General features: G+C 37.9%; 1 protein-coding gene across 1 annotated transcript; it reads right to left on the reverse strand.

Moving 5' to 3' along the window:
• Window positions 1-275: 275 nt before the first annotated feature.
• LOC145978803 (protein GVQW3-like) lies at window positions 276-635 on the reverse strand. Its single transcript, XM_083111621.1, has one exon. The coding sequence runs from the start codon at window positions 633-635 to the stop codon at window positions 276-278; it is 360 nt and encodes a 119-aa protein (XP_082967747.1).
• Between the last annotated feature and the right edge of the window lie 11,869 nt (window positions 636-12,504).

A 12,504-nucleotide genomic window follows, 5' to 3' on the forward strand; every position in this document is an offset into this window, starting at 1 on the left:
AGTAACTGTGGTATGCAGGGGCACTTGGTAGAGCATTCCACGGTAGTCAAAGAAGGAAATCACAATTAGCTTGTTCACTGACGGAACAAATTTTGCTTTCTTTGGCATCGGAGAACTAGGTGATTTCCAGACTGTGCTCGCCTAATTTGCTTTCGGGATCATAGTGATGAATCCAACTATCGTCACCAGTTATGATGGAATTGAGGTAGGTCTCGCCATGTTCCACTACCAGACACTGAAGCTTTTGACACACCTCCACTCTAACCTGCTTCTGTTCAGGTGTTCGTAATCTCGGCACCCATCTTGCACATGCGTCTCATGTGCAAGAGGTCGTGCAGAATGGTGAACACACTACCATGGGAAATGTGAAATATTCGGCGATTTTCCCAAACAATGACGGCAGCTGTGTTAACCATGATCTCATTCACTGTGGTGGCCAGAACACCCAGACCCTCCTGCTTTGTGGTCAAAACACGGCCAGCCTTAAACTGTTTGAACCACTGAAATGCAGTTGATTGTGGAAGGATATCTTCGCCGTATGCCTGCTGCAACATTTTGTATGCTTCCATGGCAGATTTCTGGAGACGGACACAAAATTTCAAAGCCGCATACTGTTCCTCACGAACCGACTCCATTTTTGGTATGCAACATCTGACCATTTGTATTTTGTTTGCGCAGTGTTGCCAGATGCATGCACATACATGCTTGCAATTTTATCTGTTGATTCTACGAGACATGTTCTTCTCATTATTTTTTTTTTCACCGCTGCATGTTCACCATGTGATATATATAAAAAAAATCATTCTCACTCTTTTTTGACTAACCCTCGTACAATAACATGGTATTCAGTCGGCAATATGTTCAGGCACACACAAAGTTTTAACTCATTCATTCATTCAGTTTCTGAGGGACTTTGTCGAGAATTCATCTCAAGTCAACAATACAATGGATTAAGATGCAGAAGTATTTTTATATTTAGAAAATCTGACCTTCAAACAAATATTACACAGAAAATTCTGTTCATTCATTCTTTTAATGTGTATTTTCCAAACAGTATCGGATCTATAAATTTTGGATTCTTCTGCAACATATTACTAAAGGCCCTTTATATAAAATACATTTACTTGTACAAAGATATACCCTAGGAAAGATTTGATTTTTGTTCTTCAGCGTCACTTTTCTGTTGTTGCCATTTTTATCTAATGAGAATGAGTGATGATAGGATGAAATTGATAAAGGAACACTCACAAAGAACATTTATGTCCCGGTGGGGATTCAAACCTGGAACCTGTGGCATTCTGCCTCAGAGGTTGGTATACCCCTACCCAGGTGGAATTATGTTGTACTTTTAATACACAAATGTTGCAATATCATGAAATTTCTAGTAAGTCACTTTTGAGAGCTGTTTAGAGAGACAATTTAGCTGGGAAGGATGGACCAATACCTGTTTCATATTAGTTCTGTAATTGACGACTAAAAGTGGTAAACGTTTAAACTAAAAGTGCCAAAAGCGAAAGTTTTGGAAATTGCATCCTTCTGCACATCAGCCCGTAAGAACGTTCACACTAGTGACCTCTTTACACGCCACTTTTCACGTTTACCACATTATAAAGCATGGCACATTTCACAGTTTAACGTAGAAAACGGTGTTTGTTTGAATTATTTTGGCACTTACATCGTTTTCCAATTTTAGTCTTCAATTGCTCTACTTTTGCTATCAGTTTGTCATGCATTGGACTGGGTCGAGAGTGATGGTTAGGTAAGCAAACACAGTAGGATAGCCCTCAAAATAAATACTAACTTTGTTCTACCTATGGGATTTTAACCCTTTGCTCCGCCATATTGAACTTCTAGTAAGACGCATATAGTACAATCTCAACTGGGAGTCCCAGATACACACAGATAAATAAAAAAAACGAAGATAAAATAAATAAATGTTTTAGTTTGTGTTGTGGAGCATTCAACAGAAGTTATTAAATGAAAACTGTTCATCTTGCAATATTAAGTGGTCTCTACTGCTCTTCACTGCAGCGCTGGACAAGTTACTGATTCATTGTTTTACATACACATGTTTTAGTATGTAAAGTACATGGCAAAGGCCCTCTAAATGCTTGCTCATCACCCCTCATACCTGCACTGCAGTGTTTTGTGGTTTATAAATGCAGCACTGGTTCCAAAAGAAACGAGATTTTTTTTTAAAAAAAATACAGTAAGGCTGACACCGCAAGGGAGTCTTCTATAACTCGATTATGTTAAAGTTGTGTGAGATATTCCACATTAAACATCTCTTTGAGTTCTGTTTCATGTCCTATAAGCATTCTTTTATCTTTAAATATAATAAATTATTATTGTCGATTGGGTGAGTTGCTTGTTATATGAATAACGAATTTGATTGTTGTAGATAATGATACTATGGAGACAGCAGACAAATATAAATATCTGTACCTGTATCAACGAAGTCATCAAATTTCTCAGCTTACAGTGTACAATGAGGATAAGACAGATGCAAACAACTTGACTCTAATGAAGGGAACACAGAATGAAGTTGGAAGAATCACATGACTTGTTGAAGGTTGGTTTCGTATGTGTGGAGAACTCTGTAGCTTTTTTTTCAGTCAAAAATATCTTTTGCCTTTTTTTATTAGAAAAAGAGTGAAAAAGTGAAATCTGTGAAGCTATAGCCTATAATTTAAACATATCTACTTCTAATGTCACTTTCCCTACATTCAAGAGAACAGATAAAAGTAAATGAAGGGCTCGGGTGTAAAACATGGTAAGTGGAAATTTTGGTCATTTTTGAGTTACAAAGTGAAATGTGCCATCCTTCAATTTTACAGTGAAATTGTCATGTCATACAATTTGCATTGGACTCAATGAAGCCTTTTGAAATTGATAAATACAACAGTAAAATAATTTATATACAGTATAGCTTCTAATAACATTTTTTTCTTAATGAACTAAAAAATTACTGAAATGTAACATACCATGTTTTACACCAGAGCCCTTCAAATATAAAAGAAGTTAAGAACAAGACAGCAAACACTTAGTGGCCAAGTATGTCGTGTGGTGAACCTGTGAGCTTGCTAATGACAGGTTCCAGGTTTGAGTCTCAGTCTGGGCATGCATGTTCCTTTGATAATGTCTCTCCATGTGTTTTATCCAATCATCATTCATTCACATCATCATCATCATTAGATTAAAGAGGTACAAAATGAATTAACAAAATCACAAGAAATACCATACACTGACAATCACACACACACACACCTTTCTAACATTCAGATACGAGTTCATAATTTGTATATATTTTTACATTTCTGTGTATCTTTCAATAGTTATAATATATAGTACAGGTAGTGTATATATAGTATAGGGGCAGCCTGAACCATTATATGGACGGACCATTAGTGTACAATATACATAATTTGTGTCTTAAATCAACTTACTAAATATAATTTTCCAAATTGAGGAAGAGGAGTTAATAATGTATTCCACAGACATGAAAATTCAATTGTGAAAGATTTTGTATAGATATTTGGTAGTAAATATATTAACATATCTTATAGATCTATTATTGATAATGTGAGAGTTGAAAAAAATTAAAAATTGCAGGAGTCTCTTTTAAAAATAATAATAATAGGATAGGCTTGTATGTTATGCCAGTCATACAATAAATTGAACATTACATAACACAAAACAACAGATTGTGTGATGGTACTTATCTGCCATATATTTCTTATTAGCAGCTGCCAATAGATTAGACATGGCCCAGGATGACAATTTGATATACTTCATGAGAAATTGCTTTGCATGTTTACTAAGTCATTGTCAGCACAATGGAAAGCTATAACACCACACTCTGCCATGTGTGTTAGTGGAAAACCAGGATAACAGTTACATATGCTGCATTGAATCTATTAATTTCAGAAATTCCATTTTGTATAGAAAAGAGATGAATGGTTGGTCCTTTCAAACATAATGCAAAGAAAGACATTCTAAAGCCATAGCGGACATATTTTACATTTCGTCTGATTAATCAGAGCAGACAGAATCACAATAACTAAATGCAGAAAAAAATATGTACATAAACAGGTTGAACATGAAACTAGCTGACAGATAATATTTAAGCTGGAAGAAATTGCAATATGCCAAATGTTCTTTTACATAAGAACTTATTGTATATTAAACCCAAATATTGGAAAAATTAACTTCTTTGTATATCTGTAGATGAAACTTTTACAATAGAAAGAATAAGGATTTCGACCACAGAGAACATTTTCTGAGAATCTTTAGGGATATTCAGTTTTCATTGAATAAATATTTATCCCATGCTTAATTTATCAAGCGTTGGCCATTACAGATTTAGTTTTTTAATTAAATTTGGAAGAACATTTATATTAATAACAGAAGTGGTCCAAGTAAGTTTCTTAGCATACCCCAGGAGGGTTTATCAGAATGGCTTAATATGGACCTGAAATTTTGTGGAGTGTATTGTTGTATGGATTGAAAACATGGAAAGTGAAGAAGGGGACCAGGAAAGACTAGAAGCATTTGTGACCTGGATTTTGTAGAGGATGGGAAGAATTCAATGGAAATGTATGAAATGAACAAGTACTTGAATCAATGTAGGAGAAAAGATAGCCTTTTAAAGTGATTGATAGAAGGAAAAGGAACTGGATAGTACATATGTTGGAAGAGAAACAAAGCATATTGAGAATGGTAATAGAGAGTTATTTCCAGGTGGGTGGGGAAGGAACAGAACAAGACCGGAAGAAGTTAATAAAGTAATTTGAAGAAAGAAGCTGTGGGTAGTAGCCGGAGACTGGAGACTCGAACCTGAGTAAATGGCATAATATGCAGCAAAGTATGTTTAAGTTAATGGATTCTTTTGTCATCTGGGATGGCAGAAAGTAAAATTTGCACTTGAATTTAAAAGACTAAGCTTCCCCACCTCCTTTCTCTCTGCTCTATCCCTCTCTCTCTCTCTCTCTGTCTCTCTCTCTCTCTCTCTCTCTCTCTCTCTCTCACTCACTCACTCTCCCTCCCTCTCTCTCTCTCTTATTGTCTGGTTTCCACCAAGCATATTTTTTTGTCAATTTCAGTCCAAATTTACACATGAATTATATAATTTTAGAAGAAATATGGATACATGATTAAGCTATATTAATGAAGGTACTCTCACAAAGAAACTCACTGTTTGAGATAAGACGTGATAGCAGCTTAAGATTAAATACCTTTACAATAGGAATAATATATAGGGTAGCGCAAATTGTATCTACCAATAGAAGTTGGCAACCCTGTCGGAACGCAGGTGCCCATGCGCAGAAGTTTCCCATGCTTAGGCAGCTGCAAGTCTCACAATTAGTCTGCCATGGAACATTAGCCGGTTCAGACATGAATTGTGGCAGTAGAGGCATTCAACCGAATGGGTCCCATTCAGGAGACGCATTTGGTACTGCACTGGGAAGCATCAGGGAGTCAGAGAACCTGCCTCCTTTGAGCTGAAGATTTCTGTTTCTCCATGCTGCCATTGGCTCTCTATTGTGTGACCCATCGTATCATGTTGTGACGCTCTAGCACTGGTTGATGGCAACCCTCGCCGCAGTGTCTTCTATGTCTCCTGAATGGGACCCGTTCGGATGAACACCTCTACTGCCACAATTCGTGTCTGAACCAGACTAATTGCAAGACTTGCAACCAGACAAATCAAGAGAGATTCGTCATCTCTTGGTTAAATTCTGTGGTCTTCATCCACTAGCGACAACTATCCTTTGGTACGATGAACTACTCTCCCAACCCTCCCAACCATACGTTGTTTCCTTTTTTCAACGATAGATGGCAGCATGTTAAAAAACCAGAAACGGGACCTAAAATGTGAATTTTTATTAGATCTATCAGGCCATATATACTGATATTTTACCATACAAGTTATATTTAACCCACCATTTGTTTATTTTTTTAGGGAGTATCAATGATTTATGCATATATATATGGATCTGTTGGGAATCGAAAGAATTTTTGCTGCTCAGTCCGTTTACAATCTCTTACATGGCAACGAGTTATTTCCACAAATCATACAGTTGACAAAGACGAAACAAATAATTGGGACACAGACAAATGCAAGTGAATAGAATCATGTTAGAACAAACATGACAACAAAAACAAATACACGAATAGGCAATAATATGAAGATTTTTCAGCACATGAATCAGAACTTTCGCTTTGCTCTAAGTACGATGTTCAAGCATCACCAGCTGGCAGCAAACTACAAAAGCAGCGTAGACAAAGGAAAGGATCTCTCTTATCACACAACACACTACTAATCTTCTGTTCTGACGTCACCACAGAAAGCTTTCATTATAACACTAAGTGATAAATTTCTTACATTAGGCTTGTTACGTTTAGTTCACTTACTATTAATAATACATTTGCAGGGTATTTATGCTAAGAGAACCAAACCTAAATGACCTAAACTAACAACATAGTCATGCTACCTCTGACGTCAGTACACGAAGTTGGTAGCACATTGTGTGATAAGAGGAGGCCCTAGAGCAAAATGCAAGCGGACCTTCACTGCCATCTAGCATGCCAGTAGAGAAGCAACCTGACTAATTACTCCTTGTACAGTGTCTCTCAAAAGTTTTAGGACAACAACATTTTAAACTAGGCAATCCAATTTACACAAGGCGTTGGTGGGTTGCATGTAGAGTTACAGTACGGACGCGATAAGAAGCGGCGTGCAATCAGAACGCAGAACGGTAGAACGTGACCAAATTCTGTCTCCTCGTTGGCTGCTATGTGGCTGGGGGGTTCCTACGTTGCCACGTTCGCACAAACACACGGACAGGCGTCAGCTGTTGGCAAGCTCGGGAAAAAAGCGTCACGCGAAATTAAGCACGTACGCATCAGTATGCTAATATATATTATTTCCGTCGTAAAGTGATAATTTAACGAATCTAGAAGTTTGAATCTGAAGTTTCCTTTGTTGTGTTTTTATTATGGTACATTGCAAGCATCAGCTACTGGCATATTTTTACTTATGTTGTATCGTATCACAATTACCAACAAAAGAAAATGCGTCCTGTGTTATGAACAACACTGTGGCAAATCGTTCTCCTTTGATTTCATGCCGCCTCTCTTTGCCTTCTTTGTCACACCGCGATTGTTGAAGCTTCAGAACGTACAAATGAAATGTATTTCTTGAAAATTAGGGCAAATTACGTATAAACAAATTACGTACAACTTCGTTTCGTTAACACGTTTTTAAATTATATTTTGAGGAACATACAAAAATTCACCTCTAAAACAGAATTTTACAGAACTGAGTTACTGTATTACGGATAAGAATTTATCAAGAACAAATCAATTGTGTGTGAATTGATTGATTGAGTTGGTGTTTTAAAGTCCACTTTATGCACACTACGGCTAATCTGGAATGGACCTACAGTTGGAAGTGGGATCCGAACCACTATGTGCCTCGACAGGGTATCAAACCCAGGACTACTTGATTACAAGGCGACAACACTTACCCTACCACTGTGCCATCGGGGAGGCACATGTGGGTGTGTGAAGTGAGATAATTTTGGAAGCTATATGAGAATACAGGCTCTGGCAATACAGAGTTCAATAAATTACAACGAAACGCTTGGCAATTGCTCGATTTCCTTAACATTAATGATACATTTGGTACATGTGTTATTAATGCTTTGAGCTACCTGTATGTGAAAACATAAAAAATGAATGAAAGAACAGAAGTAGTAGTTAAAGAATCAGTTGTTTTTGCTTACCGGCTACCATTGCAGTGGCGCTATCCCAAGATCATCTTCATTGTTGGTTGGTAAAGGAACATCTTCATCTGAGCTACTACTGTCACTGCTGTCTTCCCGCCCAAGTGAAATTACAAAATCCTCCATTTGCTGCTCTTCAACTCCCTCCTTTTCCCATGCTTCGGAAATAATCTTCCTTCTGTGTTCTATAGCCGAACGCCACCAATCTGCTGTCACATTCCCGATAGCCTGTTCTGTCAATTGCAAAATTTTAGACGGTGTAACAGGTGGCAAAGTGTTCTTCTGTGCTACCAGCCCTTTGACCTGTGCCCAAATAAGTTCGATGAGAACAATGGAAGTGTCCCGTTGTTGACTGTTTAAGCAGATGTTTAATCCTACACGTGTTTCTGTGGGCTCGCAAAAATCCTGAAGTAGGTCAATCCGGCAACAGCGCGTCGCTACCAGAGTGGGTGGTCCCACGCCGCTTGCTAGCGCGTCCCGACAATAGGCTCAATTTCAGGGTTGCCACATGCACAATAGATATTTATAAAATACACGAAAGAAATAAAAACAAGTATTATTGTATAAAATTATTAAAAATATCACTATTATATCGCATGTGACAAAATTCTTTGTCAAAGAAAAAAAAATAGGTTTTCTAGTATTTCATCGCTGATGAGTCTACAGAAAGGAAAAGAGGTGAGAGAAAACGAGAGGTGACAAAGGACAGGAGAAAGAGAAAGCGAACGGAGAAGATGAAAAGTAGAAGAGAGAAGAAAGAGAGGATAGACGCGGAGAGGAGATGTAGTGAGAAGAATGGAAAAAGATTCTAGGAGAGATGAGGAAAATGGAGCAAAGAAGAGAAAACGAGGTGAGAGAAGAGGAGACGAGAAGAGGGGAGTGGAGAGTAGAGTAAAGGAGAGAAAACGGAAGAACAAAAAGAAGAGGAGAAGAGTGCAGTGGAGTCGGAAATCTAAGACAGGAGAGGAGATACGAGGAGTGGAGATGAGTGGGATGGAGATAAGATGTGGGAAAAGTAGGAAAGGCGATATGAGATAAAAGCAGAGCAGAAGGAGGAGAGAGAAGAAGGAGAAGGAGAAGATGAGAACAGAAGGGACTGAAGAGAAGAGGTAGTTGCAGAAAATATCGTCTCAGCTTCAAGAATTGATGCATTGGTCAAATTGTCGACATGAAACATTCCATAACATTTTGAAATGTATTGGAGAATGTATTAGATCGGTGCGAAATGCTTTTTGGCTTAGTTCAGAGCAAGGTAGAATCTTCCATGTAAGATCTTTGATTTTACCTGCGATTATACCACTAAAAGCATGAATGTAATTTTAACATTTATAAGAATTATCCAATTTTTCTCCACTTCTCGGTTCGTTGAAATTGAGATTTTGCAATATAATATTTCCCCTCCCCCCATCGTTAATTCCAAACTGAATTATTCTGTTTCACACGGCGTGGACAATGAACACAATGGGATAGATCTAAAACTTACGAAAATTTTCTGCCATTGGAAGGGTTTGAACCTACGACCATCAGATTGACAGTCCTGAAGGGTAAACACTACCCTACAAGCTTTCGCTCCTGAAAGTAAGTAGAAGGAGCTGACCATTGTGAAATGTAGATGCAACTCTCCTCCTACATGTAATGTGCAAACAATACTTGTTTTTAACAAAGAAAACGAAGGTAGTACGACTCGGCGAAAACATTTAATGGAGAATTGCACATGATGAGAACTTTTCATTCGATATTTGCGAATGTATCCTTGCATTGAACTCGAGAGGGAAAAGAGGTAAAATTAGTATGTCCTGAATTGCACAAATATAAATAGTTATTTCATTAATATTTTTCAATGTCTTTGAAGCAGTACACACTTATCGTTAGAGTATCATAATTCCCATTCTTTCAATCTCCCTATTTTGCCATTGGTGGGGTATTTTCCTTTCTCTTTCCTCCCTTTTCTCTGGAGGAGTACATTTTTCCTATCTCCCTCTCTTACCCTTGTTGGATTATATTGCATTAATTTTCCTCAACTCTCTCTAGAGGAGTCCATTTCTCCTCTCTCCATTTCATCTCTATGTGGATTATCTTACATTAATTCTACTCCCTTCTCCTGGAGATATTCCTATCTCCATTTCTTCCCCAGGGTGGATTATATTCCATTAATCCCCCCTTTCTATATGGAGGAGTTGATTCTTCCAATATCACTCTCTTCCCGTTGGTTGATTATCTTCCTCTTGCCTGTCTCCTTTCCCATTAATGGACTCAGTTCATTCTGTCTCCATCTCTTACCCTTGGTGGATTATCATCCATTAATTTTTCTCCCTTCTCTCTGGAGAAGTCCATTCATCCTATCTCTATTTCTTCCACATGGTAGACCATCTTCCTTCAATTTTCCTTCCATCTTACTAGAAGAGTCCATTTTTCGGTCTCTGTCACTTGCCTTGATGAATTATCTTTCTTCAAATTACCTTCCTTCTCTCTGGAGGAGTCTTTTTTCCAATCTCACTCTCTTGCTCTTGGTGGATTATGTTCCATTAATTTCCTCCTTTCTCTCTGGAGGATTAATTTTTTTATCTCCCTCTCTTACCATTGGTGGATTATCTCAATTTAATATATCTCCCTTATCTCTGGAGGGGTCCATTCTTCCTATCTTCATTTCTTCCCATGGTGGATCATCTTTCTTTAATTTACTTTCCTTTTCACTAGAGGATTCCATTTTTCCTACCTCCGTCTATTCCCCTTAGTAGATATACTTTGTTTTACAACTCTCCCTTCTCCATAGTGGACTTAGTTCACTCCGTTTTCCTCTCTTACCCTTGGTGCATTAACTTCCCTTAAGTTTCCTCCCTTCTCTTTTGAGAAGTTAATTTTTTCTCTCTCCCACACTTGCCTTGGTGAATTATCTTCCTTTAACATTCCTCCCTTCTCTCTGGAGGAGTCCATTTCTCCTCTCTTCATTTCTTCCACATGGTGGATTATTTTCCATTAATTTTCCTTCCTTCTCTCTAGAGGAGTCTTATTTTCCTATCTATCTCTATTCTGCTTGATTGAATTATCTTCAATTAATTCTCCTCCCTCCTCTGTAGGGGAGTTCATTTTTCCTATCTCCCTCTCTTACCATTGGTGGATTTTCTTCATTTAAAATTTCTCCATTATCTCTGGAGGATTCAATTCTTTCCCAACTCTCTCTATTCCCTTTGGTGGATTATCTTCCATGAATTTCCTCCCTTCTTCATGGAGAAGTCTATTTGTCTTACCATTGGTAAGGGGCCTCCCCGATGGCGCAGTGGTAGCGTCACAGCCTTGTAATCAAGGGGTCCTGGGTTCAATACCCGGTGGAGGCACAAGTGGTTCGGATCCCACTTTAAACTGTAGGTCCAGTCCCGATTAGCCTTACTGTGCATAAAGTGGACTTAAAAACACCAACTCAAAATTACCATTGGTAAGACATCTTCATTTAATTTTCCTCACTTCTCTCTGGTTTAGTCCTTTCTTTCTATATCCATCCTTTTCCTTGGTAAAATTGATGTCTATATATATATGTGTGTGTATGTATGTATGTATGTATGCATGTATGCATTCCATTAATATTTTTCCTTCTCCTTATTGTACACGTTCATTTCCATCAGTCTAAATTCTCTCTTACAGACTTGCTTGTTTCTACATTCTTCTGTTCTCTTCAGAGGACCCAATTCCTTTTACATTCGTTCATTCTCCTTGTATAACTCTCCTTCTGTATCCTCTTTTCTCTTTGGAAGAATTGACATTTTCTATATTACTCCATTATCTTACAGCCGGCCCCCATAGCGGTGTGGTTAGCACATCACACTATGATGCCAGGGGTCCTTGGTTTGATTCCTGGCCTGGGCATGAATGTTTGCGAGTGTCCATTCATTATATCATCACTCACTTTTCTTCGCAAATTAGCCAAAAGTGGCACAAGAAGTGAAGTAAAATCAAGTAAATCAATCAATCAATTGATCTTACCTCCTTCCCTTTATCATTTAGGACTTGTCTAGTCATATTTATCTCCTTTCCTTCATCTCAGCGAACTTGCATCCTATCTCCTTCCATTCCACATGTAAGACATATTCTTTCTTCTATCAATGCATCCTACTTTGAAGACTTGCCTGAATTCACTTGCACCTACGTTTCATTTTTCACCTTGAAAGAATCAATTCTTTCTTTTCATCCTGTGTCCTTTGAGCAGTTCCTTTTTCTTATATTCCTCTGTTCTACATTTAATTATTCTTACCTTCACCCTTTGTCCTTTGGGAATCTTCTTGCACTATCTCTATGTCATCTATTTGTAGAATTGCTACCTTCAATTTTCCTCCCTTCCAGTCCTAGTGGCTAATTTACTTCATTCTATTTTCTGCCTCTCCTTGTGGGAGTCTCTGCTCTTACTTTCTTCCTTGTCCTTGGAGATATTCATTCATTTCTTTCCCATTTAGTGTAACATTTCTCCTCATGTTCCTACCTTCTTCTGGGAGGAATTGCATGCTTTTCATATGTCTCGTCCTTCTCTTTGAGTATATGCATTTATATACTTCTCCTTCTTCTCCAGCTTGGAAAACATAATATCTCTCCCTCTCTTTCCTCCTTATCATCAAAACACTTCATCTTGGAGCCTTATCATCTTCCATCTCAATCCTTTCTCTTTGAAGGTAATGTAAGTAATGGGGCCTATTTCTTTTCAATCTCCTTGCGAGATTAATTTATTCCT

Source organism: Lepisma saccharinum, chromosome 25, assembly GCF_977018435.1.
Source record: "Lepisma saccharinum chromosome 25, izLepSacc3.1, whole genome shotgun sequence".
In the NCBI taxonomy this organism is placed as follows: Eukaryota; Metazoa; Arthropoda; class Insecta; order Zygentoma; family Lepismatidae; genus Lepisma; species Lepisma saccharinum.

Excerpts from the sequence above, each read along its gene's own strand:
- LOC145978803 (XM_083111621.1), bottom strand. The coding sequence starts at position 635 with ATGGAGTCGGTTCGTGAGGAACAGTATGCGGCTTTGAAATTTTGTGTC.